Source organism: Haliotis cracherodii, unplaced genomic scaffold, assembly GCF_022045235.1.
Source record: "Haliotis cracherodii isolate W230 unplaced genomic scaffold, xgHalCrac1.p SCAF_1, whole genome shotgun sequence".
In the NCBI taxonomy this organism is placed as follows: domain Eukaryota; kingdom Metazoa; phylum Mollusca; class Gastropoda; order Lepetellida; family Haliotidae; genus Haliotis; species Haliotis cracherodii.
Genome location: NW_027266264.1, coordinates 87,207,913 through 87,235,659, shown reverse-complemented (window position 1 = coordinate 87,235,659; position 27,747 = coordinate 87,207,913). Strand labels below are relative to the sequence as shown.

General features: G+C 40.5%; 1 protein-coding gene across 1 annotated transcript in view; it reads left to right on the top strand.

Moving 5' to 3' along the window:
- The first annotated feature begins 22,596 nt into the window (after positions 1-22,596).
- The window catches only part of LOC139470317 (zwei Ig domain protein zig-8-like), a 141,061-nt gene continuing 135,910 nt past the window's right edge, over positions 22,597-27,747 (top strand). Inside the window, exon 1 of the mRNA XM_071252691.1 lies at positions 22,597-23,041. Within this exon, the coding sequence (XP_071108792.1) occupies positions 22,978-23,041 (64 nt within the window). The 5' untranslated portion in view covers positions 22,597-22,977. The remainder of the gene's footprint in view (positions 23,042-27,747) is intronic.

The window sequence follows — 27,747 nt, the reverse complement described above, 5'->3', positions numbered from 1 at the left end:
AATTTATTGCTTGAATCTTTTCTAAATGGGATGGTTCGTCCCAAGACGATATTACAGTATATAAACAGTATTAGCTTGTTGTCACCTCCCTCGGAGGGAAATATCAATATTAAAGTGTGTTTATCGGAAACGTTTGAAGAAGAGCTCTTAGTGACATTTAAAGCTACAACATTCGATCTTATACAAATACTGGACTTTGAGCAATGGGAATAAAACGTGTATTACAAATTGGAATTGCTGTCTTAATTGTCAACGTTGAATCTGCTACCGTCAGCACACCACGTCTACTGCAAACATTTGGTGCTCTCGAACGTCAACGTCAATCGCATATCAGAACAATTGTATTAATTCCCTCTGAACAACAAAAGAAACAATCCTCTCATGCCCCATGTGTGGTATTGTTTTGTGGCACTGCATATTGTAACTTTATTGTTTATGCAAGTAAGTGGCAAATTGATTGAGGCGCTCGTAAAATATTAGTGACCTTGACATAGAGTGGCCTCCCTTTGTTGTTATCGTCAAAACTCCACCCCAGCGCTGGCCACCCTCGTTGCCCTGTCGTTATATAGAGAGATCCGCTGTGATTATGATGAACTTATCTCTGCATTGTTGATAGTAGCAGGACGACATTATTCCATGCGCATCCAGGTAGAAATCCCTGGTAGGTTGGTTGTACCTTTAACAATGAGGGACCAGGCCGAATCGGGGCCTTTCTCTTTCGACCTGACCTGCGTCTATCTACTTGCACTGTGCGGACTGCCTGTTTCCTGCTTTCCGGACTAAAGAATGGCGCACGTGCCTTATTCAAGACATTGAACTGTGACAAATACTAGACCTTAATTCGTGAGTGTACTGACTTTTGTAAATTACAGCTGCAACGTGTTGTACCTATTGTACTTCCTGTTATGATTGTGAGGGTAATTCTGTGTATTGGACGATGATTTGTTGATTGATCATTGATCGTGTGGATATTTACAATTTCGTTATGTACGTACCTTGCTTTTCGGTATAGGAACACGTTACAATTTTTTCAAAATGATTACAATAGAGAGGAACACAGAGCATTGTCATTGTCGAAAGTTTTAAGATAGGCCTGTCTCTTTTCTTACCCGGAATAGTGTTGGAAGCTGACATGAATTCGATGTTTTCAGATAGGTATCCATTCTGCACTTGGCAAGTAGATAAGAAGTCAGTCAGTTCGAAAAGGCCTCGCCCTCGTGTCGTTCTTACATAGGAACAGCCAGCCTTCCAGACACTGTCACATCAAGAAAGATTGCCATATTTGTTTACAACAAGGGCGATCACTCTAATCATACTTCCTGTTTGAATCTGGGCTCTACAACACTCGACACTCGACATGCTGCCACTAACAATAAAATTCGCCTCAACTGCTCACATGACAAATGTGTGTCCCGTTGTTTGTTTGTTGTTTAACGCCACACTCAGCAATATTACACTTTATGGCGGGTGTCCCATAGAGTCACCAAGAATAGAACTGGATATACACCAGTTCTGACAAGCACTTCCTAACGTCATATGTGTCGTGTACTTGTCACATTGTTAGCTTGGTGCAATACGTTCCTACAGTGGCAGAAGCGAGACGCCCATTCAGAATGAGTGAATGAGTTTAGTGTAACGCTGCTTAGAACAGTTTTTTTCAGTGATGCAGGCGTTCTAAATGTTGAAACAGGTTTTGTGAATATACACGTGTGATCACAAAGACTGAATGACATTCAAGGAAAGCAACGATCTCCCAAGTCCTGGTTGGGTCCTGGATCCGCTCGGAGCAGTATTTAAGTCACTCAATGTCGTGTCAGCTTAACGTTCACCACTTTGGTGACACTTTCGAGATGGGCATGCTGCATACACACCTAGCAACATTATAAGAGCGAAAACGGGATTCGAACCCACGCACATAGGTCTCTGGCTCGCCTAAGGGAAGAAACTAACTGCGGCGCAAAAAGACGCCTTGGCTCGTCATTCTGAATGGAATGTGGGCTGATACTGTACGTTATTGATGTTATATCTCCGCTTTTTGATAGTATTTTCAAAGTATCAGAAGTGAAAAGGTAAACATATATTCTGAACTTAAGACCAGAAATGAACACAACAATTTCAAGTGGATACATTTTGATAGCAAAGCTTTGGTAATACGCGTTTGCATAACAGTTGCTGATGTTGGAATGTTGAAATACTGCCAAAATAGACCACTGAAAAGATTGTGATTCAATCTCAATCGGCATGCGTTGCAGAATGTAACTGGTGGTCGTCACAAACGTCAGTCGTCATCAATAAATAATGCTGTGAGTTGGACAGCATCTTGTTTTCACATTACATATGACCTGACTTATATTTTGCATGTTGTTTACTGTCTTTTTCCCAAACTATTTGGACATTATGAATTATCTTTCTCGGGATAATCTTGTGATCATATTTGTCACGTGAGTGAGTTTGGTTTTACGCTGCTTTTAGCAATATTCCCGCAATATCACGGCGGGGACACCGGAAGTGGGCTTCACACATTGTACGGATGTCGGGATTCGAACCCGGGTCTCGGGTGTACGAGCGAACGCTTTAACCACTAGGCTACCCGACCGCCCCGTGATTTCAGAAACAGTCATGTCAGATAAGATCATTTGAAAAATATTTAATATTGTAGTGGGTGTTTCTGTCAGCGCGGACGTGTCGGTTTCTGCATTATTGCAGATGATACGGTGTATCAGGACCCAACATCAGAGAGGTCCTACCAGCAGAATAACACACTACTTGTCAGTGCAGACGTGTGTAACAAGGATGCACAAAGAGCATGCACAACTTTTCATTTCAAAGACATGTTTGTGCATTTGTGTAAAGATAGGAACTCAGATTGCGGTGCATGTCATGATGCTAGGAAGAGCTGAACTGCTTTCCTTTAGCAATCGATCATACATTCTTGGTGTTTATTGAGGTCAGATCTTAATTAGTGTGTTCACAATGAAAACCCCTTTGTGAGTCGGGGCATTTGTGCGCATTTGTGCCGCATTTGTGCCTGAAACCTATGATCATGGGTTAGAATTACAGATTCAGATTCATGTCCGTGCTTACAGGTTTCAAAAATGTTTCGCCAACTTAAGGTAATACATATGAGCCGCGAAGCCCTTTTCAGTATCATAAAAAATCTCCATTGTACGATTCTGTATCACAAACAGGTGTCTACGAATAACTGTCCAATAGTGATGATACCAGGTGTTTGTAAAAAAGATCAGCGTATCCTGCTCCATCGGTGGCACCCATCACACACACCCAAATGCAATGGAATGGTTGTCAAGCACCATGGAAACATGATCCATGCGCGGCGAAGGAGCTCTGCTCAACGAGTTCCAATGCCTCAGGCGACTGTGCCATCATGTAATGGCCCTTTAAATGATCACGGAAACTGAACGTGGAACATGCCTCGATTCGATACGGAATCAGAGAATCAGTATGCATGCTTTTATGCGTTGTCAGCACTTTTGCAGCAATAACGCGGCATGGCCGTCAATAATGTTTCCCATGTGGGGTGCTGCCGGGGTCTTTCGAGTGACCCGTAAACGATATAAACAGTTTCGTCTGGCTGGTAATTTACGGTTCTGGGGATTCTGTGATATTCTCAAACACTTTGTTCACAATAATTACCATACTTGGCATATGCCATTGGAAGCGTGTACTAAGTCGCCTTTCATGAGTAAATACAATAAGCCAAATCAGCCCTGTGGCAAGAACTCAACGCTGGAATTCCCATTTGGCATGGCTCTTGTACAAGAGGTTGGTCACTCAATGTAGACGGGTACATACCGTGATGCAGAGAGGGTACTAACTTGTTGGCGTTCCTCTCTGTGGTGAATGTACTATTCTGTGTCAGCAGCCCTCTTTGCAGCCTATAGATGGCCAAATACTATTCAATATTAGTAGCCATTCAATATATAAAAAACTACATGACCTACATATTATGAATAATGAAAGGTAACATCAATCTATACCCGTCGCTTGACATTTCCATGAATGAAATAATTGGAAGTATAACACCAGCCACATCCTCATGAAACAGTAAAACAGGGACAGTGATATTTACTTTGCAAGATTACACGCCATAAATTACACTCTTGATAAGGCAATTCTGCTGTAGAATGATGAACCTCCACATATAACCAAATATGACCGCCGGAGTCGTTTAAATTCATTCTTTCCAGCAGCTAAACCTAAATTAAACCCTTATCAAAAACATTAAGAATCCTGAATATTGACCTACGGTTTAATTCCCTGGTGTGAACTCAATTAATACCTATCAAGCCAAGTCACACACAGTTTAATTGTTCTCTTGGTTTCATTTCCTCTCGTCCGGGCACTCCTCATGAATGTTGGGGCATGAGTTAAAAGCCGAGACCTAGCGAATTCATTGGTGAGAACTTGCTTTCCCCAGGGATATCCTCAGCTGAATTTCATCAAGCACTTCCATCTTACAGTTAACTTGTTGTCCGATAAATAAATACCCATAGCTAAATGGGATGTGGAAAACAGAGAAAACCAGATGTTTTGAGGTATTGTTCTATGTTGCTATACATGAAGATTTACGAATAAAATTTAAATTTATCATGTAGTCGTCGCGTGTATTAATTGAATTACTCGCTTACAGTATTATCATTCAGTATTCATGTGCAGTATTCGCGGGTAGTGTTTGCGTTCAGTATTCGCGTGTAGTATTCGCATGTAAATGTGCGAGTGGACTAATCATAGGCAAAGCGTTCATTCGACAAGCTGATGACCGATTTCAATTTCCAATTTCACGAGCATATGCGCGTGAATGTCTTCAAAGAAAAGTATTCGAATGTATATATTCGCTTAGGGAATCCGCATATAGCTGGGCGGGTGGATCAGTCATGTTAATCAAATTCCATTCGTCACCCGCTGTGACTTGATGAACTCGTAGTCGCTTACTCACATGCATCTTGCTATTCGCACGAACATTTCCTTCTTCAGGTATTCAGAATAGAACAACATGGCGAAGCATTAAGATTATCCTCCTTTCATTGCGAGATCTTTACTATGCACACGTTAACATTAACTATATTAAATATACATGCAATCGTTCTTCTCATTATTTATATTCCTGTTTGGATAACGGTCCTGACTCAAACACATCATTTCAAGGGCCATTACCTCTGTTGTAGTCCCATTGCAACAACACTCATCTCCCATCTTTGAAATCTTTTCGAGCAATCATCTAATGACTTTATCAGTTTAATCTCTACAAATAGAAGCATTGATTGAAGAGATAGGACTCCCAGAACGCGTTACTTACTGTTATGCCTGCATCAGCTGGAGGGAGACTACAACCATCAGTGCTTAATCACCAGATAATCTTATAACACCTGCAGAGGCTAACCACACTAACAGTTATTTACTGCTGGAATGAGAACTGATTAAACCTCCCTGCCCACGGAGACATCCGTGTGGCGAGGGAACTGACCAAAGCCTGTCACCAGAAGCTGTCTAGCCATGTTGGTCATCTTTCAGATTATATTATTTATATATTATTATACATGATAAATCTAGATATCGTAATATATCGTAGATATCGTAAACATTGCATACTTTCAAGACTAACCGTCTTTCGTCGTTATGACACTGCACAGAAACAGGAGTGGATGTTATAGCATAAAGAGAGTGCTCTTTGCACTTAAACAAAGAGTGTGGCTAATAGCATAAGGAAATGCAGATTTGCGTTAACAGAGTTGCCATCAGTGTGAGATGTGGAACAACTGAAGCCATTGTTATGAAAAACGATTACATGTTTTCCTGAAAGCCTTTGTGTCATATTTCTCAACATGAAGGCGTTTCGAAGTGAAGCAGAGACAGGCCATGATAAACCTCACATTGCCTCTATTCATCATGCTGAAAGATCATCCCGTCCTTATCTTCGGGCTCCACCCTACCCCTACTCTGTGTGAAGGACATGTCGGTATCCATATGAGTGCCGAATATCAACCATGTCAGAAATCATCTATGCTGAAATATCTAGCAAAATCATATCAATCATTTGACTTACAACGATTCAGAAAACAATGATAACGATGTGTTTCATAGTTTCTACGTACACGATACACCAAAATATTATGTTCGTGCGTGAGATCATGTGAACAGATGGGGTGGTAGATCTCCTTTTGCAATCACAGAGGGAGGTGTTAGATCTCCTTTTGATCTCACAGAGTGAGGTGTTAGATCTCCCTTTGCCCTCACAGATAGAGGTGTTAGATCTCCCTTTCCCCTCACAGGGGAGGTATTGGATCTCCTTTTGCCATCAAAGAGGGAGATGTGAGATCCCCTGTTGCAATCACAGAGGGAGATTTGATGTCTTCCCTTGACATCACAGATTTAAGATCGCCTTTCCCTATTGCAATCTTATTTTTTTACAACATTTTGCAAATCGTTCAGCTTTAAGTAAGCTAAGCACAAATCAAACAGGAAATCTACCTGTGAGTAACTGCGACCAACGGTGGAACGTAAGAGACTACTCCAGATTGGCATAGTCGCCAGCAACCTGAGACCTCCATTCTGAGACCACATGAAGATAATACTTCCCACAACACTCCTTCAACTTTTTGTATATGTTTGATTGTTTTTTATTTCACATAAGAGAAGCTATGCTGCTTGAATTACAGTCAAACTGTCAAAACATAAATGTGTAGCTTTGAGGATTTATGTTGTGCGTTACTGTCGCCTTTGAATTATGATTTATATTCAAACTTAAATTCAGGGCAATTTCAGTATGAGCCTTTCTTAATACGTGTTTGGTTGGTTGATTGCGTTTATACATGCCAATCTCATACACGTGGCTGTGGTATGGTGGAGGTTTCCCTGATGCTGACATTGCAGGCTTAACTTCAATATTACTCTTGTACAACTTGTGTGCATTGCGCTGTATGCTATTTACCTTTTTCTAATGGATTAAAATATTTTTGTATTTGTCAAAGTGTTGACAGTAAAGAAACTTTATATAAATTAATTCCAAGGAAGGCTAAGTTGCTTAGTTAGTCACAAATGGAGTCCTATATAATAAAGTAGTTTTAAATATCATACCTACATATCCATTAAAATTCATTAAAACCTGGAGCATATATAAAGGATATAAAACATGTCCGTTACTTTATTGTACTCGATTCCAAAGCTACATAAAACTTCAGCAAATCCTAGTCTCAAAGATTGACCATATTCCTTAATTCTGTCAAGAAACGACGTTCCCATTCACAGAAAACATTTGCGAGAAGTGGAATTAATATCATTTGGATTCTCAGAAACGTAAAGGGGCGGCTTTAATTTTTGCAATTTAAATTAAAACCACTGAACAGTATGTGAAATGTTTGACAGCCTCATTGATTCCATCTGCGTAATATTTGGGGGTAAGACATTCAGGCAAGAAACAATCGTCCCCATGGGCACCAGTTATGTTCCCTTCCGTGATGCTCTGTTTCTTTGAGTGGGTCGGAATACCTGCTCGGATTGGCACAATCAAAACAGGCATTCGGCCAGGAAGTTTAACTTAAGCTCCAGGTACATCGATAAACTGATATCGTTTAATAATGGTCATATAGCCAATTCCCTTCCAGTGTTTACAAATACAGTGTCTACAAATAAAAAGGAGCAGTGTGACCGCCTACTCTGTTTCATGTTCAGATGTAGCATATAGATTCAGAGAGAGAAACACACTCTGTAGATTCAGAGTGCTCCCCACAAGACTGAAGGACAAGAGAGATGACTTATATCAGACACGACACAACGCTTCCAAAAATAAATCAATGTTAGAGTATAGTGATGAGGGAAGTTAAGTATTGACATTGATAAAAACAAGATAGTTGTATTTAGTCCTTTGGCGACACTAGAAAGGTGGAATTGCAATTGGAGCCCAATCAAAGTAATTAGGTTGGTGTTTATTTCAATCATACATTAAATTTCAATAAGACAGCTATTGTAACTAATGTTATATTTGGGAGAGTAGAGTTGATTGTACACTTATGACTTGATCATGAACATGTATTTATGAATCACTATCAAATATAGATGACACCTGGTGTTCGCGAAACGGTGTGCATATCCTTCCCCACCGTTGGCACTTATCAATTGTTCACATACAAAGACGCGGGAACACATGGCTTCCACAAGTTTAGCATTCAACGTTTTGAAAGACTTAATGATGAATTAATTTTGATACCTGAACCAAAGAACCTTTGAGCAAGAGTCCTTTGACACCCATTGAAATCGCCGTAGAAAGAGCATGCTTATTAAAGATTTTGTCAAAAGGAGTACCTAATTCTTTGCAGCTTGTGTGTACAGCAAGAACCTCTGCATGGCATCTATCATTTCAATGAATGACTTTTCCATATAGATGTATATCATAGACTGCGCTCTTACGTTAATTTCTAGATATGCACGAACGAACGAGCGAAAGAACGGCAAAAAGAAAGAAGCCGTTCGGGTAAGATCATGTTTGTTTGTTTGTTTGTTTGTTGGTAAAAGCCTCAATCAGCAATATTCCAGCTATATGACGGCGGTCTGTAAATACTCGAATCTGGACCAGACAATCCAGTGCTTGACATCATGAGCATCGACCTACGCATCGACCTACGCATCGATCTACGCGAGCATGACCACCCGATCTCGTTAGTTGCCTCTTATGACAAGCATAGCCTCTTCCTCTCACGGCAAGCATGGGTTGCTAAAAACCTATTTTCGCCCCGGATCTACACGGATCGGATGATCATGACTGCACAGAATTCCTTTAAGGAACTATAAGCTCTTACTGCAATATAATATTCCCTTTGAACAGTTGGTTAATTGATTTATTTTATAGTTCATAACAGTGGCTCTCGTGGCCCATGGCGTCCGCAAGCTGAGAGTTTCTATTCCTCTACTGGTTTAGGCATTGTTGCAAAAGAAGCAGATTGCTGAACTGACAAGAGGTCACGAGGAATCCCTTTTCAAGCAGTTGTTCCTGTCTTTTCTGCAGGTTTCAGAATCGCAGAAAATGGGATAACAACACACACACGTTGTACTTATTTGTAAATGAAAGCTATAACATCCTCTCTGTAATAATAACCTTTGCACACACTTACTGTGAACGGTTTCTAATGTTACAAATGTTATTCTTGGGATACCACTTTCTTAGTAAAGTACATATTCTCGTATTTATTTCCTATTCGGGATTCGAACCAACACTGCCAGCGTGAGGCACCTAATCGCCAGTACACAAAGTCAGCGATCTAACCCACTCAGCCACCGAGGCTTCCACGAAAATGAAAGTGCAACAACAAGGAGTCTAGATCACGTACGTTGTGTACCCCTCTGACAAGTGTAAATTGGTACGGCCGTAATGGCCGAAAGCTATGAACACACAATGCCATTTGGGATATTTGGGATAACACTTGTGAATTGCCGTAGTTAGTGGTATTTCGTACAAGGGATACATGTTTCATTGGATTGGAACAAGGAACATGGTCTAATTTATTCCCTTCGATCTAGAAACATTGTTAATCTGTTCCCCAATACATGATCTTCTTGTTTCACACTGAACTGGTAACTTGGGCTAATTTATTCCCACTTATCTAAAAATATGGACTAATGTATTCTGAATTGTATAGTTTCCAATCGACCTGTAAACACGGTCTTAATTTTCTCTACTGGCCTTAATATATGATGTCATTTCCTGAGAGAGAAAAAGAAACAGCGTTTCTAACATGTACACATGGAATCACTAAATATACATGCTACAACTCACGAATAATAAATAAACACAATGCACCTTCTGATGTCACATCAAAATACAAGCTAATCATTAAATGCCGTTTTCTGATAGGATCCTGTCAACGTTCAAACATAAATCATAACGTAATGAATCTGCATTCAGACCATGATTCTCCAGCGCGGCAACAAGAATCCTTATCATCATAAAAACACTACATTCCGTTTATTTGTGTTATGGCTAGTGAGTGTAGTAGCTTCCCCGTGACGATCTGGTCTAACCTGACCTTCAGCAACCCATGCTTGTACCACACTCCTCTCCACTGCGATTATTTACTGAACACCATCATATAGTGGGAACAGTTCGGTGTGCGGCGTTAAACAACAACTTGTGTGTCTGTGTAATCACTTTAGTGATATAAACAACGTTAAATGACCTCAATGAGGTTGATTCTGTCATGGCCAATCAACATCTCGTGCGTCCTGATATCATGCGGACAAGGCAGCGTGGACGAAAATGGAACAACGTTACACACAGCTTTTCTGAAAGACTTTGGCATCCGCACATCAAGCTACTTGGTTTGTTTACCATGACAAATGATATAAAATCCTGCTTCTTTATCAAAGGCGAGCTGTAAACGCCCCGTTGCTGTTTTACACGAGAGGAGCTCTCAATCCTCCGCAGAGGTCCTCAATGCAACATTAAATGTCGACCTTTTTTTTGAAGAAGTAGAAGTAGGTAAGAGAACGAGAAGTGAAATCCTGCTCCCCACGTCTCTCATCAGCTTCATATCACTTTGATGTTGATTACAACAACTTACTCGAACACCAGAACTGGATTATTTCTGAGAATGCTGAGCGAATATTGCGAGTTAATTAGTATATTATCCTGACGCAAAACCACAATCACTGGGAACAGGCTTAGTGAACATCCTATTACAGCCCCATCCATCACTGTATTCGAGGACGTGCTAATTGTCCACGTTATACCAACCTCGTAGTTCTGCTTCAAGGCGGAACTAGGTCATATCAAGTCATGGGAAGTTAATTAACTCGTTACGAGGTGCATGAAGAGAGTCTACTTCAGACTATTCCTCATGAGCTGGTTGTGTGGCTGTTATAACAATACCCTCTAACTATGTCAGTTGTTATCATGTCTCGGACCGTACGCCACGCACACTTATCATGAAGAATACCCTATTGGCTTCCGAAACGTAATGATTTCGAACAGTTTGAATTATCTCTCACATGCGTGTTATTCCACAGCCAGATACCTAAGCATCTAGTACTGGAGACCAGTTTCTCTGATCTATACACCATACATGGGCGGAGTAGAAAACGTTCTTGAAGAAAAGATGACTTTGAGGTTTGTATTTACAGACACAAGAATGAATGCGTTTAAAGTTTAACGTTACTTGAACAACACTTTACTTTCAACATGGCGTATCAACTAACATGGAAGGACGCGGTAGACGTTCAGGGAAAACACTACAGTTTTGGAACTGACAGACGAAGGATTTATTCAAGGCGAATCTGGGATTTTAAATCCACGAGCAGATCTCAGCGAGAATAAGAGATTCAGCTCAATTGTCGTGGCCTGCCCTTGCGTGTGTTTGTGGCGGGTGCTGGCGGTGGGACGAGGAATGTTCGCCTTTTCGCGAATGTCTGGTGTCATCACTGTTTGAGAGTGATTTGTGGATGTGTGCTTGTTTTATAGTCGGAGTTGAACAGTGGACCTTGTCTTTGATTTTTTGTGGTTGTGAAGATGTTTTGTGTCACTTTTATTAACCAATTGAGTAACGTTCATCCCAATTCGTTGCTGACATCAAGACTCCAGTTACTACTTTTATGAAGGGTTATAGTTGTGTTCATTGACCGGAAGTGTGATGTGGTACCTTTTTCGTTAACAAAAACGAACAGACAGAATACAATATGAGTGAGTTATACGTGTAATGCATACTTATGTTCGAGTTGGTTCTATATAAAATGAATATTTGCTCCGGAACTTTTTCATAACCCAAGTTACGAAAGAGTGAGGTGTCCGTGCGACAGATTTCGCTTTCAGCATGTTGAGGTTGGGGGATTCACACAGTGAGGCTTAGATTTTCTGGAATATCCTACGTTTATCAAAACAATGTTCCTTCAACATTTTAGGTATAAGGTTCTTTGAGCGCTGTCTATCATTTAAATAAGTTAGATTAATCGGACCCTGGAGTCTCATTATTTAAATTGTTAGTTTTTAATCCTCAGCATTCCCTGCCTTGGGCTTAGCTATCCATTTCAACGATCCTGTATTAGGTGATGAAGAGAGGTTAAACGTCGCCTCCAGGATTATTGCTTTAATATAGCGTGATGAATATTGCTTTAATACAGCGCGCGCGCGTTTGTGTGTGTGTGTGTGTGTGTATGTGTGTGTGTGTGTGTGTGTGTGTGTGTGTGTGTGTGTGTGTGTCACAGTATACAGTCCTTGACAGGGTAGCAATTAGTACCATCTTTAAACGTCTTTTGGTATGACGCGGCCGGGGATGGAACCCAGGACCTTCTCCTCTCCGGCGGGAGCTCTAATACTACATTAAAGTTATCGGTATGTCTCTCTTTCTGGACGTCTTGGAATGTGCTCCGGAGAATGTGGTCTAGAGAATGTGGTCTATGTACACCTCTGTGATTGTACATAAGATGTACATACAATCAAAACACAATATCTTGATCTCAGTTACAAGCGTAATCACCATCCGTCTCCTTTTTTACACAAAACTCTTGTAGGTGTTGAGTAGGAACAAAATCTATTACTTTCGTCTTATCAACACATCCTCACATTACAGATGGATTAAGCCGTCGCTCACGATGGATAGTTCAACACCAATACCACGAATCCTTACGATACCCATGTGGACTTCTCCTGCTATCAAATCATTGGATTGGAACAAGGAACTCATACCGTTGCAGCCTTCTTCATTATCCCCACGTTTCCCCGGATGAAGAAGGCATCCCTAGATAAGCACCGACAGACAGCTGGTACCATCTGCCGGCCCACTCAGCTGTTTGATCTTCACCATGCAGGAGCAGGTTCACGTCAACCCAATCTGCATCCAGACCCGGTGATTGTGTTTCAGAAACGTTTCACAAGACCTTATGCTGTTTGATTTGTCTTTGATATGCGCCGTTACGCAACCTCTACGCAAAGTATTTTCGAATGGAAGGTTAGGGAGTAGCGCTGTTATTCCCTCGTTTAGGGCGGTGTGGGTCATGAGTGCTGTACCCACTGGACTCAACTGTCGGAGGCTGCAGGATGGAGTTAGTTCAAGAACTCGTTCGATGGTCATATACATTGTAGTTCATTGTAAAGTGTCACACGTTGGATAATGCGAAACTAAGGACGCGATGGACGCTTTGCATATGAAACTGGAAAACGGCTAGAAGTTGACTGGTTTAAAAAAAACTTTTCCCATGGTACTCAGGATTTTTAATGAGTGTGAGAATTTTGTTATGAAAAGAAATAGTTTCTTACTCATTCCAAAATGTGAAAAGGTGGCATTTGGCATGGATTATCTATTAATAAAATAGTGAGTTTGATTCGTATTATTTTTCTGTAGTTTGCTAACTGGAGGTTCTGTTGTCATGCCAGACTAATGTTGGAGGCAATGTTCACAGTGATATGCCTGAGACTCTAACGTTGAGGGGTCAGTGTTCGCCACTGCAGTGATAAATAACACAACGTTAGATGATGTCTATGACTTAAGTGACAACAAGCAGACCAGAAATCACCATACAAAATTGATATTCATTTTCCATAAATAAGAAACCATGCGTTCTTATCAGCGAAAAGTTGAGTCATCATCTCCCATTTAAGACAATTAAACAAGTGTGATGGATGAAGTCCTTCAAATTTAATAGATTTTGTGCCGCTTTGAATTTTCTACGCCTCAAATCTCTATAAATATCGACGTTGGTTTAATATAACTTTTATTATCAGGAGACATCTGTTGCAAATTAAACTGCACCCTGCAGTCATTGTTGCCTTTATACATTCCATCCTACTTTAAAACCCGATATTTACGGGGAGGATTCTACTGGTTGAACGGCAAGCGTGTGCAGCTGATTACAAGGGATCGATGGTTCAGACTGGAGATGATTGCTGGATGCCAAATATACATAACATTTCATAATAAATGTACTTTGTGCAGTAGGAAGCACATAAGACATCACACGAATTCATTCATTGGGTAATATGTTTCCCATAAACACAAATGATGACAGCGTGATGCGATATGATGGTTGTGTTCCTGTTGATGTTCGTGTCAAGCTTTTCATTAACCCTTCCACGAAGAAGTACCAGATCATGTGGAAATAAGAACATTTACAGGATTTGACAGCAGGTTGCACAGGCTCTTCTAAACAGAATCTCGAATCCAAGATTTGAAACTGGGATTGGTATCTCTAGGAATAACTGCTACTGTGAAATAACCACACTACCTAACCCGAGCTGTGACACCAGGTGGTCGTGTCGCCTGGAACACCTGATGACGAGCACCATGCCGGTGACTTTGGTCTTTAACACTATCAAACAAAGCAATCAGGTTTACCTATTGAAGCGCAATATCAGTTCCTTGGGCTTAACTTTGATCCTTTCAAGTCTCTGATCTGGAGATGGCTTGCACGGAAAACCAAGCAATCAGTCCAAGTAACGAATGAATGCTTCTCCACTACGAGTCCTTTATCTTTGTTACGAAAACGCAGTCTGTTTGAATGTCACACCATAATGCATGTATTGAGGGAGTGTTTTACTTCCCAACGTCCTGAATAAATTACAGAGGAGCTATTTGTGAAAATAACGGTACTTAATTCATTCCCTGGTGTGGACAGATGTGGCTACTTGATACACGAACAGTAGGAACACCAACCTGCCCTGCATAGTTTCAAATCTGTATACAATCTATCTCAATCCATCGTGAAAAATAATCTGTTTATGATGCGGGGATGTGTTGACAAGGGTGAAAGTAATTGATTAGAATGCTGCCGTTGATGGTTAAGAATTATATATCCAGTGGCCAACAGATTTAAGGCGCAAGAGTTATTTTCCTTCTCCGTACCAGGATACAGTTTATTTCGAATCGTTCTTATTATGATGTTCTCCTTCTTTACCATATTATTGTTTATGTTGTCATCAAAGTGACGACCACGATCAGCCTCACTGTCACGCACACACGCCGTGATCTAACATAATACCACAGTAACGCAAGTTCACTTCGTTAAACTCTGATCTTTCTAAATATAACAACTCATCACATTTAAAAAACAAACTCATATATCTGTCGCATTATCAATATGACAGACATGGTGCCAGTTAAACCCGTGATGGATTTAATCAAACTGCATATAAAAATAGCATAATATAATAGGAAATGCAATGATGACAAATATGTTCTCCAAATCGGGACAAGGGATTTCAAGCTCATTTCACCCAGCCCGTCATGCACGTATAATACAATGGAACAGAAGTATCCAAATAAAGACAAAGTATGTGTTTCTCATTAAAACTTTAGATATTGTCAACCCTCATTTGTCATTGTCTGTTTGTAAGTCGCCTTCAACAATATTCCAGCTATAAGAAGGCGACCTGTAATCGAATCTGGACCAGACAAACCAGTGATTGAGCAACATCCCATCTCGTCGGGGTAAGATGACACGCAATCAACCGCGCATGCCCTTTCGATCCATGACGTCGCCACTTGCCCCACATGTGTCTCCATAGGTGTCCCCACAGGTGGTCCAACAGGTGGCCCCACATGTGGCCCCACAGGTGTCCCATAGGTGTCCCCACTGGTGTCTCCACTGGTGTTCCCACAAGTGTCCCACAGCTATCCCACAGGTGTCTCCACTGGTGTCCCCACAGGTGCCCCACAGGTGTCCCCACAGGTGTCCCACAGGTGTCTCCACTGGTGTCTCCACTGGTGTCCCGACTGGTGTCTCCACAGGTGTCCCACAGGTGTCCCCACTGTTGTTTCCACTTGTGTCTCAACTGGTGTCTCCACTGGTGGCCCCACAGGTGTCTCCACTGTTGTCACCACAGGTGGCCCCACAGGTGTCCCACAGCTGTCCCACAGGTGTCCCCACTGGTGTCTCCACCGGTGTCTCCACTGGTGTCCAACAAATGTCCCACAGGTGTCCTCACTGGTGTCCCACAGGTGTCCCCACTTGTGTCTCACAGGTGTCCCACAGGAGTCCCACAGGTGTCCAGCAGGTGTCCCCACTGGTGTCCCAAAATGTCCCCACTGGTGTCCCCACAGGTGTCCCCACTGGTGTCCCAAAAATGTCCCCACTGGTGTCCCCACAGGTGTCCCACAGGTGTCTCCACAGGTGTCCCACAGGTGGCCCCACTGGTGGCCCCACAGGAGTGCCACAGGTGTCCCACAGGTGTCTCCACAGGTGTCCCACAGGTTGCCCCTATGGTGTGTCGTAGAAGTGAGTTTCTCACACGACAGGTGCAATCACATCACAGTTTGATCAATCCAACACGCGAACGATGCCTCCCTGCTTGGAACTCTGAGGTCACGTCAAGTGAACCTTCTAATCAATCAATCAGCGTCAAAGCTCCTAAGTTCTCGGTACGATTTGGTGAACATTCAGACTGTCATATGTCATTTCTGTTTCCCAAAAATGAATCTAATGTAAACGAATAAAAGCTGCACTATTACATTGCTATGGATATTTAATACGCCCTATCGTTTCTGAGCGCCATCAAACAAAAGAGTGTAATACATGTATTTGTATATTTGTTCTGTGACGGTTTTCTTAAGATCGACTTTTCCAAATCGAGGTGGAAACGAAAATATGCAAGTATGCATGGCTCTAACACCTGGGTCAAACACCTACGCATGTCTCAAACACCAGGGTCAAACACCTACACATAGATCAAACACCTGGTTCAAACACCTAGGCATAGCTCCAACATCTGGGCCAACCATCTGGTTCAAACACCTACGCATTGCTCAAACACCTGGTTCAAACACCTACACATAGATCAAACACCTGGATCAAACACCTACGCATGGCTCAAACACCTACGTGTGGATCAAACACCTACGCAGGGTTCAAAATCCTACGCGTGGATCGAACACCTGGCTCAAACACCTACTTGTGGTTCAAACACCTACGTATGGTTCAAACACCTACGTGTGGTTCAAACACCTACGCATGGTTCAAATACCTATGCATGAATCAAAAACCCGGCTCAAACACCTACGCATGGTTCAAAAACCTACGCATGAATCGAACACCCGGCTCAAACACCTACGCATGGTTCAAATACCTATGCATTGATCGAACACCCGGCTCAAATACCTACGCATAGCTCAAACACCTAGCTCAAACACCTACGCCCCCTGTATTTACATCGGAATGTCAAAGTTCACCTGAGGCGACCTCCTGTAAAGGTGTCCTCAGACCTCGACGAAGAAAGGTATCGTACTGGAGAAATATGCCTGATGAGATGGTTCTAGATTGTAACTGCTGTTTTACGGCAGGTCATGAAATATGTGACAGAGATGAGATATGAATGTGTCTACCCCATGACGCTGTAATGCCTCTCATGTCCACCTGCACCCTGAATAACGGGGTTTACACTTGTCAAATCAACAGCTCACAGCACGGGTGCTCTCGGGCAGATTGCAAGCTCACACAAGTCTCTGTCAGACAGAAGATTGTACTCTCTGAAATAGAACAGTCCTGAATAGCTATCTCTCTATCACTCTGAACAAGAAATGTGTAATAAGGATTTATGGTCATTTTTTTTAATCTCACCAAAACACACATTGCTTATATCACTGAGCGCTGTCAAGGTAATATCTTGAGTGGCCGCGAAACAACATGCATCCAAATTGTTTAGGGGAGAATGTCAAATGATGTGCGGCTGCAGCCTACTCTACTCTACGACATCCAGGATCCTAAAGGACGGCTTGGGTGATGAAAGATATCAAAATGATATATATGTACTATATCACATGAGCCTACGTGTTTAGCTGTCGCAAGAACAGTACTTTGAGAAAATGTTACCATGAAGATCCAAACGGATGTAAAGGTTCGATACTCTACCCCATTCCACGAACCAATCAAACGATATATTAAGATCCCAAACCCTGAGCTCTTTTATTCGACACCTTCATACAAGCCTCGGGGATATATATATATCCTTATATATGTTTTGCAGCCATAGATGGATTTTGTACAAATGACCATGTTTTAAAATACGGTTTCAATGGTCCCCCTTTTCAATGTTTAAATGCATATGCTTTGCAGTTAATGAGTGTTATGAATGTTTGAATCAATATAGAATATGTTCTAAAGATACGCACTTAACATCAACATATTGTGGAAACCGAACCATCTAAACAAATAGTTGCAGCACCTGAATTATCCAAACAACTAGTTGTAACGCATGAACCATCCAATCAATTGATAGTAACACCTGAGGCATCCAATGAATCCATACCAGATAGTAGCACCCGAGCCATCCAATCAATTGATAGTAACACCCGAGCCATCCAATCAATTGATAGTAACACCCGAGCCATTCAATCAATTGATAGTAACACCTGAGGCATCCAATAAATCCATACCAGATAGTGGCACCTGAGCCATCCAAGCAATTGATAGTAACACCCGAGCCATCCAAACAATTGATAGTAACACCTGAGCCATCCAATCAATTGATAGTAACACCCGAGCCATCCAATCAATTGATAGTAACACCCGATCCATCCAAGCAATTGATAGTAACACCCGAGCCATCCAAGCAATTGATAGTAACACCCGAGCCATCCAAACAATTGATAGTAACACCTGAGCCATCCAATCAATTGATAGTAACACCCGAGCCATCCAATCAATTGATAGTAACACCTGAGCCATCCAATCAATTGATAGTAACACCTGAGCCATCCAATCAATTGATAGTAACACCTGAGCCATCCAATCAATTGATAGTAACACCCGAGCCATCCAATCAATTGATAGTAACACCCGAGCCATCCAATCAATTGATAGTAACACCTGAGCCATCCTCAATAATAGTACATTACTTGTATATCCTTAATGATACCGTTCTTTAGCTTATGATCAACGCTTTATTTGGATACTTATATTTTAAGTTTAGATACAGTACTTACTCGTGTTTTCCCCATGTTTAGAGACACACACTGGCTTAGCACCCAGTCTTTTGTATTTCCCGAGGATCCAGGAGAGAGTGGAGAGTGTCCCCGCGCAGTTTATTTATATTTCTGTTAAATCTTAACCCCCTTCTCTCATTTTATTACTTTAATACAGTTACTAAGCTAAGTCGCTTGTGCTATTTACTCTGATTAAATTGATCAGCTATCTTTGTCAACGCAGATTGGGTTTATCTGATCTTTTATTGTCAACTATTAGTACAATTAGCTGTTACTAATAAAGCTGTGAAACTATTACCACGTTTTAGTTATTTCTTTATTCTTGTTTAGTGACACCCCTGGTCATTGGAGCACAGCTCCGTGACAACACCGTCTGAGTAACTGGTAGTAACAGCTGAACCATCTAATCCACAGGTCTGAATCATCCAGTTAGTTAGCAGTAATACCCGAACCTTCCCGGGGCGGCGGGGTAGCCTAGTGGTTAAAGCTTTCTCTCGTCACTCAGAAGACCGGGTTCGAATCCTCACATGAGTACAATGTATGTCTCCCGTCGTGATATTGCTGGGATATTGCTGAAAGAGGCGTAAAACCATACTCATTCGGTCACCTGCACCTTCCCATCAATTAGTAAAAGTACCTGTAAGTAGGCATTCCCTGAAGAGTGAAACCTGAACCATGCCGTGTAGCTTACAGAGCTACCACGTTCTGTCTATTTCAGTTCTCACTTTTCAAGCTGTAAACGCTTGTGTCATGAAAAAGTGGAAATCAATCTGTTTTCCCATAATTTGATATTTGAGCAATAATAATGACAATACCAAATGAACCAGACGATAGCCTTATGGCATTTGTTTAAATGAGAAATTATGATTGTTTGACATATATCGAATATCGCTCGTTTTCAAATAATTCACCGAACAAATCTCCCCTGGCACATAATCCCAATTTATTATTTTCTGTCCGTAAATGATCATGTACAAGTGGGGTTACACATATCCGATATAATATCAAATGAAAGTTGATACGAAGTTGATACGAAGCCAGACGCTATATAAACAGCAATGGGCGATCTTTATTTAATTTATCTTCCCTTCACTAACCCGCTGGGTGCACTGGCCTGGACGCTCCAACCTTAAACTGACAGCGCATGTGGTATGCGCGAGACTAGCGGTACATGTTATTATCACACCTATAGACAGTTAACCAGTATAACCTTCACCACTCTCGGCAACGATCACGCTGATGTGGTGTATGGACAATATATTTTTTCGCTTAAACAATGATCTATCTATTGTCCTGAAACATATGTTCCGTGATTCAATGATACAGCAGGGACTGTTTATACTGCAATAGTAAACCTCTTGATAAGCCATTCGAAACCAGGCGATTACATTTCAGTTATCATTTAAAAAGGTAGATATTAGGAGGGCATTTTAAAATAAATAAATATATAATATTAGAGAATAATATTAATTTCAGATACAGAAGATCCTATATATATATTTAAATGTGTATGTTTATTCATGGGTACTAATACCAACTGCAATATTTCAATCTCATTACCGTGTCAACAACATCCAGTTTACTTTCACATGATGAGTAATAGATATTGTAATAGATAAAACTCATTCTTAATTTCATCAGACCTTGCTTTTTATGTTTTATTTTCTCACATGATGTTCCAAATTCTCAAACAAACAAATGGATAATGTTATTTTTCTCTCTTTACATCAGTTGATATCTGCATTGCACAATTTTAGTATTTTATTTGATATGTTTGTATACTTGTGCATATGAACTAGTATTAAAATACACATGCATATTTTTTAGCAGTCATAATATACATATCAGTATAATCTGTTTTATGTAAAAACAAATAACATAAAATAATGCATTTAGATATCTAAATGGAATGATTGTGGGGTTAAAATTGCATTTATATCCTAAAATATTTGAATATAAACTTTTTTAAATCCCATTTGCTCTATGATACTTCATATAAATGGTTTAATACTCAGGATATAGCAACCGCTGGATAGTGCATGGGTTGAAAGGGAAATGACTTGTCAACATAATATTTATTGCCGAAACAAAAAGATAAAACTATTGTTTTTATCTATTTATGTATCCTACATATCTTGTGGGGTAGACAGGATGATGTGTTGTTTATTTGGACACACCTCTGTAACATACGACTTGTGTGCACGAGAATCAGAATTATGTAAGAAATGATGAATCAATGAATTAACACCTTTAATGACTCAAAGCACTAAATATAAATGACGGGGCATATTTTACAAAGGGCAGAATAATATGGGTATATTTCTTCTTCCAAACTACGATGACAGGTGTGTATATTGCAGTTGAGTAACTGATTGGTAGTTGAGGTCATGGTGGATTTTCATTTGGTATATTTCTAAACAATATAGTCAGAATTAAAAAAACACACATGAAATTAGATGTAAGCGGAAATGTTGATATAAAAACACTGAAATCATTTGTTTCATTTGGAACGTTATTTATTCTTTAATTATTAATAAATGCACAGATGTAAAATAATTAACGATCCGTACGCGTGGTAAAGGCCTGTCACCGATGGCCGTGTACTGCAAATGTAAGCGTGTCTCCAATTTTATTACATTGACGTCCGCGGTGATATGAAAAGTATTTGTTTTATTTGGATATTGCAGAAGTTAAGGACATATGGTGGGAAATAACACAAAGGTTGATAAATAGTTAATTTGCGTTATTTCAAAGATGCAATGTTACTGATAAAATGCTTCGCTGTTTTCTAAGATAGAAAATGCCGTGTCAATATACCGTTTCTAATAACGCTTTTCCGGCTGTCAGTTCGTGTTTTATATAAACAATAAACAACTGTTGATATTCTAAACTAGTAATCACTAAAAATATGTGCTAGTTAGAAATATTCAGTAGAAAATGACCGGAAGTGACAGGCTGGACCGTCGCTTATCATTTCAAAAGGAGACATATTGCCCTTTGGAACAAAAAGATCGCCCATTATCATAAGGTCTGTCGTAAATATGTAAACTCTATTAAATATAAATATAAACAATGTCTGAAACTGACTTCATTTCACAAACTACTGCTTGAATCTATTTCAATATAAATAATAAAACCCATAAACGTGGTTCCATTGTTCGCGTCTAGAACATTATCAAACTCCACCGGTTAATGAAACACAGAACATAGATCCGTACACGTTAACAAAAGAAGATTCATACAATCATTATTTTCGGCTGGGCAGATTAACTGGCTCGGTTGTCATAACCATCAACCCGGCGGACCCACTCTAAATAAAAGCCAAAGATACCAACAGAAGACGACGACGTTGATTGGTAAAAACGGAACGCTATTGCCCGTCTGCACAACCCACTCGACGCGGCACTCCACCCGTGCTTCTAAATTCACTGGGCCGTTAAGTTAAGTCAAACGCGCAAATGGTTTCATCCCTAATTCATTTCAATGATGAAGCACTTCTTGGAGCAAACAATCCAAGTGTACATTATATATAAGGGAAAGGAGGAGGCAAAATAAAGAATGTTGTGATATATCCATGCTGTTCATCCGCTTTCACCGCTAGCGCAGATATGATCGAGGTGACTACGGCTGTGCATACAGCTTGCGATGCACGCTAGGCTTCACATGTAGTATTAAACAGAACTCGACACAGGAGTTCCCTAACGCTAGTTCATTCAATCGTTCGATATTTCCACGATTAAGCCAACCCAGTGAAATAGCAATACATCTAGCATTGCGGATACCAGGGCTTCTGACTGAAGCAACCGCGTGTCTGCCTCGGAGCGAGCGTCAAGCACCTGTAAAGTCGGTAATACACTGCCAAACTCCTCCTCGCTGAACTGACGGAGCAGAGTGTAGTGTGGAAGACAATTGCATGGACCCGGGAGAAAGTGGTACTCACGTGTGGAGAGCACACGACGAGCAATGGAAGCGTTAATACATCGACACTGGATATATTCAACGATGCTTACATCGAGTGTGGATTTACCATAGTTTCCATGTTTTGAAAACGCACTCTTAACTAATGTTCAATATGTTTGAGGATTTGTACACCATTGTCCCGTTGTTTATTCTCGGAATGACTACAGGTAAGTGTGCAGGGTGACATTTTCGTCATCAGGAACCTTCGTCTTTTCCTATAAACATCTTGTTTTGTTTCGTGTTTCCTCATAAAAAATGTCATAACATGTTTGACAGTACTATCCTTTTTTCACAGGTTTAGTTGACTTGGTGACCATCTACATGCAGGCATACCAATACATGACCATAGGACACAACCTATCGTCGATCTATGCCTATATACTTGATTTTATCCTTGTCGTTTATCTTTGTTCGTCACGATAAACCACTATAAAACAACATACGTTTACCACCAGTGGATGTAACAGATAAACTTCATAAACCCCTTATATATTTTATACTGTTCAGACAGTACGACCACTACTTTCGTTAAATGGCTTTTTGTCATCATCAAGTCTGTATCTTCTTCTCGGTTCTTTGATTTGATAAAAAGACGTCATGATTCCTGTGAAGATTCAATTCAGGCGTTTCTGTTATGAATTATTGGTCCCTTGAGAAAAACAATTCGTTCAATATCAAATATGAATGCAGTTGTTACCGAATTAAGACGGTTTATTTGTTGTAAGGCTTCTGGTGTCCCATTTAAATAGTACATGGTTCACATTGAGGGCTTTGAACTAACTCGATTACCTGATAGAGTTCACTCGAACCTTTGGAATTTTCCTTTAAGCAATAGATTCGCGACTGGGGTCTGGAATATGAGCGGCATACTGTGAGTTACTTATCGACTTTTCCTGAGATATATCAATGCACATTCTCTGCTTAAAGGTACGGCATCGACCTATCTATTGTGTTCCATGATGTTGCACCAGTTTATTAACATTTTACACGTAACAGAAAAGGAACCCATTTAGGACAGGACTGTCTTTACGCCGTGTATTTAGGAGATTTCAAAGGAAACTGCGAGACCAGCCGACATTAGGCGGTGTTGATCACTCAAACCCTGCATTATTAAACATGTGAATTTACGCTACACAGTTGCACGAACAGGTTGTATGTTGTCGACCTTCTTATGACTGTTTCCCTCACAATTTGTCCTTGTCTGGCTGTCCTCAACTTCCACCTATTTTTCGCTTCAATGTCGCCTTGTCATTTGACTTTGGAAGGGTTCGTGATAATTTATGCTGATGTAATTATTTGCTTCTTGATATGGAATAGAAGCCTTGATTTCGGAATTGATTTCCTGGAATTGACAGGTTTCCTTAGCCGGTCACACGAATACCGATTCTTTCATACGGTGTGACTTCGCTGTTCTCAACAGTTTCATGTTTGTATACAAACACAAGATTTATACAAACCCTTAAACTTTTATGAATCTCACATCGCAGTTTTTGTCAACTGTAGGAATGTTATATTTATTTAGCTTTTCAAAAAATGTGTTCTGGTTGAATGTTTACAACGATATAGTGTACCAACGGAAATGATATTGGTTTAACGAGCAAGCTGCAATTTTTTAATATATATTTTTAGATATTATTATCTTCTAATTTAGCGCCAGTTACTCTAATGTATTACACATACACCGTGGGCCTTATTACACAAACCATCAAGATGAGAAAAACAAGCGGAAATTATCCGGCGAATTAGAGGCTTCCGAAATGTCATAGGAAAGTGTGTGTTGTAATCAACACCTCCCAGATCGTCGGTGAGATGGAAGTCAGTGTTCCGTGAATGGTACTTTCTAACGATGTCAATCATGTGTCACTTATCACATTTGTAACTAAGTGTTGTACCTTTCACCCCGGATGTGTGAATGACTCAACTATGTCCTGATCTGTGGTGTAGCTACACTATCAGATGACAACTCGAAAGGACATTTCGTACGTTGACATTGAATTTCGATAGATGACACCGAGGTACTGTTTCATAGATACGTTTCAACTTCGGCCCGATTATGGTTCATGGTTTGTCAGCACAATATCCGTGCTCATGGCTTTCACTAAACTGGTTAACGTCTATGTTCTTTCCTCTTTCACATCAATCTGACACGCCATGCAGCTGCAATATTGGACAAAGATGCGGTAAACGCAACTCATATGTACACGGATTCTCTTTGAATCCCCATACGATGGTGACTGACTTAAAGCTGTCCTTGAAACACATCCTGCTCAGAGGCGCCAGCTTGGCCTGTTTCTCCCTGCAAGATGACCCCTAGCGGTCAGCTAGCAGCTATAGTAGCCACCAGTTGCAATACATTCTTCATACAAATACGGTTCTATCTAACATACTCATTGTAGGGATCAGTTCACAGTACGGTAAACCCTTTGTTATGGTAATCCAGTAACAGATAGTTAGTACATATTCTAAAGGTTCATGGTCAGGTTGTAAGGTGTGACCGGCCGTGACAGGCATTATGCAAATGCCTTCATTTCATTCAGTAAACATTAAATAATGATACAGATGTCCGACGACAAATTGTACTTTGTAGACACTGTAGCCAGGAAGCACATTCATCGCGTAAGACAAAGTCATATGACAGTGAACAAGTCAAAGGGGCACACATTAATTCCTCGTCTTCCTTTAAATGGTTTCTGATGATTAGTGATTATCGCCGGCTTTACAATAAAGCTCTGAATCCCATCTCACGGGTTCGACTTGTCATATATGTCACCTATATTTTAGCTTACACAGTTCGTGGTGAATAACATAATTCGGATTGTTTCACACGATGAAACAGTACTGAGACACGAAGATGCACACAAGGGTATTCTCTCATAGCCTAGGTATAATGACGCTCGAGTGGTGTACATTGACAGGTGAGATATGACCTAGGTATAGGGACTACACTCTGACCAACTTTGATAGTGTAGATATAGCCTTGCCACAGCGGATCTACAGCGATGAACATTGATAGTTGAGATACGGTCTAGGTGATATTTACAGGGATGACCATTGATAGTTGAGATATAGCCTAGGTATATGGAATTTACAGGGATGGCCATTGATAGTTGAGATATAGACGAGGTATAGGTAATTTACAGTGATCTACATGAATAGTTGAGATATAGCCTAGGTATAGGGAATTTACAGTGATGAACGTTGATAACTGAGATATATCTAAGGTATAGGGAATGTACCGCGATCAAAATTGAAAGTTCAGACATAGTCTTGCCACAGGGGCTCCACAGCGATGTATATTGATAGTTGAGATACTGGGTTGATACCGTGCATCTACAGTGAATTCTTTGTGGAAGTAAAGACTTTTACGTATATACAGAGGCAGTGTATAGTATATGCCATAAAGATGTAGATAGTTCCGACATTTATACTGCACAGGAACGTCATCGACACTGCACAGGAACGTCATTTACACACTGTCCACACTAACTGCATCCTGCAATATATAATGTTGACGTATGAGCATAAACTAAACACACCTACGTGTAGTTAAGAAACAGTAGTATATACACACTGTCAGTATGTTACACTAATGAAAATTGGGAAAATTAAAACAGCGGTGTGTAACATTTTAGGCTTTTCTAAGTTTCTGAGGTTGTCAAAATGGCGACAGCCTTGCAATATACAGTCTAATTCAACATTTAACGATTTAAGTAGTCAGCCCCGTTATAAAATATAATATGTTGTTGGAACATAGTATATGAAATTATAGACAGTGAGGCTTAAGTCACCCATGTATACCAAGCCCGAGAACGCGCAACATGTAGCATCCATGTTGTGTACATGTAGAGAGATCAGCTCAATTGACATTTAAATACTTCCAACAATTACCCGGATGTCATTATTATCATCATACCACACTAAATACTAGGGCTACGATGTCTCTGATTGTCTCCGCGTGTTCTTGCATCTGGTGAGTGCCACTTCAGTCACGAATAACTAATGACACTGAAAGGCAGCATGTTGTGTGCCCGTCGAGGCTCCTTATATGGCGATCAATCGGTGACAGAGGAGCCATGGGACTGACAATTACGTTAACATCATTTCATTACACGTATTGCTTTGTCGACTAGCGTTGATTACCTCGACAACAGTGCTGTAGTAGGGAGATGCGTATGTGGAAACACACGTGTTTGTAAATGATATTTTAATCATACCTACTTTTGTCATTAATCGTGTTTGATTCACATTAATGGTTAGAAAAAAAGAATAGTCCATTAGAAGGAATATTTACAATATAACCATAAATGTTAGAAGACAATCAAGCTGTTATTGATTTCCTCTCGATGCAACAGAGTCTTCGTGTCGTCCGTTTTCATTAGATTTTACAATTAGCGATTGTGATCACCTTTCAAAGGACGGGCTCATAGAACCACGTGCTGACCAGAAACAGTTTCATGTTATATGCAAAGTGAAAGGACTGCTTTAAGAAGAAGAAGAAGTGGTGTCAGTTACATAATTGTTTTGTGCACTGTTGCACACATTTATATGTCTAATGATCCTCTTGTAAAGCATGTTAAGACTCATCATGAAAACAGGGCATTCTACAGTTTCGCCTGAAAAGTGAAACAGAAGACTTTCTGTTTGCTGCTCAGGACCAGTCACTTCTCACTCGAAACCGTCAATGTGTGATTTTGCATCAAAATCTAATTATGAACTGTAGATTATGCAATGAATTTAATGAGACTGTCAAACACATTGGCACAAACACAGTATCTTAAGCGACATGATAGTGTGGCTCGATCATTTTATTACCGTCTTCGCCATGCTTGTGGTTTTGACACAGAGGTCCATCCGTGGTACGACACGGAATATG